Below are 2,622 nucleotides of genomic sequence, written 5' to 3'. Positions count from 1 at the left end.
CGCGCCGGCCTCGCAGCAGCCTCCACGGCCGCCCGCCTCCCCGGAGGAGCCGTCAGTGGCCGCGTCGTCTGTGGGCAGCAGCCGTCTGCCGCCCAGTGCTTCGATCGCTTTCTCCGACCTCACCGAAGAGATGCTGGACTGCGGGCCCGGCAGCTTCATGCGCGAGCTGGAGGAGCTCCGTTCCGAGAACGACTATCTCAAGGTGGGGGCGCCGAGGGACTTGGGGGGGGGCTGTCATGGGCCCCCAGGCCTGAGGCAGCAGCCGGCCACTTTCCCCCTGAACAAGCTGTGGAGGAGGCCCAGATTCCCTGAGGACGCCCTGAGGTCAATGCTCCCTTTCCCCAACTTCCACTTCATTTGGGAAGCCCTCTGCTGAGGATGGACTTGATTAGGACACTTCTCAGAAGGCCCTGATTTGGGGAGCTGGAATTTGGAGGATGCCTTGATGGGTGGGGGTGGGTAGGCAGTGAGGGGCCAGACTTTTCAGCCGCTGGAACCCCGCCCCCAAGCCGGCAAGCTGTGGTTGCGGATAGTGGAGGCTCTCCTTTCTGGGGCAGGCATTGGTGAGCAGGCTGCCAGGGAAACCTGTGGCCATTCCCTGCCAAGAAGAGGCTGGAGCACAATTCTGAGTCTTTATGCAGGGCTTCCCCACTCCAGCTTGTCCCGGCCTGCCTTTCAGGGCGGGCCTGGTTTGAAAGCATGACATCTGGGAACATCCCCTTGGCTAGAGTCCACTTCCGCCCAGTCTAACGGTCCTTCAGCCTACGAAGTTGATGTTGCGGGAAACCCGTGCAGAGGCAGCTTCCTAAGTCGCAGTGTACCTCTTCTGCTCTCAGTGCTGCAGGTCTTGTATACACCACTGCCCCACCATCCCCTCTTGCTCACTCTCTGGCATTCCCATGTTTCCTGTGGGAGGAGGGAGCTGCGTGCCTGAAAAGAGCATTCCCTGAGGACTTGTGGGGACATGGGACTTTCCCAGGGGAACAAGCTTTGCCTTGGCTCTTTCGGTGGACATGAGCACCTCAGGGTGCAGGCCAGCCTCTGTCACCCACTACCTGGCACCAATGTTAGCTGTAGGGACAGTCCAGCCCTCACTTCTGTAGACCTTGTTCTGGGAAGCTAGAGTCATGGGCTCTGCTGCCACCGTCCAGGCACAGTTTTGGAAGAGACTGAAATGTTGCCTGCACTTGTCAGTTGATGGCTTGGCACAGTACCCAGAGTGCCCCTGGCCGGGAGCCAGGGAATTAACAGCACTGTTGACTTATGTCTGCCTGCAGCACTTAACTTTGCTATGTGGTGCTTTTGGCCAAAGGTTTTTTTTCCTCCATAGCAGTGTTGGCGTATTTCTCAGTTGTGTCTCTCACATGTGTTCAGTAAATGCTTATAGAAGAGAGCAGGGCCCACCTGAAGTAGGATCACCTGCCCCTTCAGCTTCAGACCCTTCCTCAGGCCAGACCTCAGTGTCTTCATCAGTGAGGTAGGAAGATGAGTCTTCCCAAAGGCCCTCTTCAGTGTTGATGATCAGAGGTTCTGTCAGTCCTTATAATCTTTCCAAACCAGTGGTGACAAAAGAGCAAGTGGAGCATGGGCAGGAGGCGGGGGAGGATGAGTGGATAGAGGACCTTTGGGGCCTGGCCTCTGGATGTTTCCAGTATTCTCTACCTGAGCTGCTCCATAGCCAGACCTGGAGCCCCTCACTCTCACTGCCCACCCTGGCTGGGAAGGAAGGAGTCACAGTGACTTGCATCAGGGGCTCTTTATGCATCCACCCCTGTGGGCTCCTGTCCATTCCAGGACATCATTATGTAGAACTCCTAAATCTGTCTGGGCCACCTGTGACTGGTCAGAAGGGAAAGTGGTCCCAGGAGTTTGGGAGTGGAGCCTATGGTTTCACAGGAACCAGGACCCCTCTCGGAACAGGCCAGTGCCTGGACTAGGGCTGAGCCTCAGTTTCTACCATCTATTCAGTTGTTCAGGCTTTGTGTGTAAGCCTCAGGCCACTGTGGGAGCGGAATCTGTAGCTTCCCTCACTGATCTTGTGTGAGTCATGTTTGTGGACTTTCTCATGTGTAGAAGTGGGACCATCACACATCTTCCTCCCTTAAGGATTAGATGAGATAATGTGTACAAACACCGCGAGAGTGCCTGGCACGTAGTAAACCTCAGACAGGAATACCTGAGATACTGCTGTTCTCAAGAGCTGTGGGGGATACCTGTCACATGGATTTTGTGGGCATGTAGAGTTGATGCCCACCTGCCACAGGCTAGGCTCTTTCTCCTAGCCTCTTGTTCAATCATTTATTCACCAACTAGTTATATGCTGGGTCCTAGTGCATACCCAGGAACACAAATGCAAACAAGGCTGAACTTTCTGTTTTCAAGGCGCTTTAGGGAGGTCAGGGTTAAGCAGTAGTCACCACATAAAGCATGGCACAGACATGGTAAGGGTAGAGAAGGGTAAGTGTGCAAGAGCACATGCAGGAAGAGCCAGAGTTCAGGAAAACCAAGAACTGGGATGACATGAATAAGGAGGTGCAGGAGGAGGATGCCAAGGTAAGGGACATTGGAAAAGGCCTGTTGGGTTTGAGAATGAGAAGGAGATTGGCAAGGGCAGCCTGCATT

The 2,622-nt window shown here is 55.0% G+C and overlaps 1 protein-coding gene across 1 annotated transcript in view; it reads left to right on the top strand.

The window, feature by feature from the left end:
- The first annotated feature begins 6 nt into the window (after nt 1–6).
- Soga1 (suppressor of glucose, autophagy associated 1) overlaps nt 7–2,622 on the top strand; it is a 69,563-nt gene continuing 66,947 nt past the window's right edge. The window contains exon 1 of the mRNA XM_004630889.2: nt 7–202. Coding sequence (XP_004630946.1) covers nt 131–202 — 72 coding nt within the window. The 5' untranslated portion in view covers nt 7–130. The remainder of the gene's footprint in view (nt 203–2,622) is intronic.

This window comes from Octodon degus, unplaced genomic scaffold (assembly GCF_000260255.1).
Source record: "Octodon degus isolate 3935 unplaced genomic scaffold, OctDeg1.0 scaffold00037, whole genome shotgun sequence".
Lineage (NCBI taxonomy): Eukaryota > Metazoa > Chordata > Mammalia > Rodentia > Octodontidae > Octodon > Octodon degus.
Note: the sequence above shows the minus strand (reverse complement) of the source record. Positions and strands in the feature narration are given on the sequence as shown.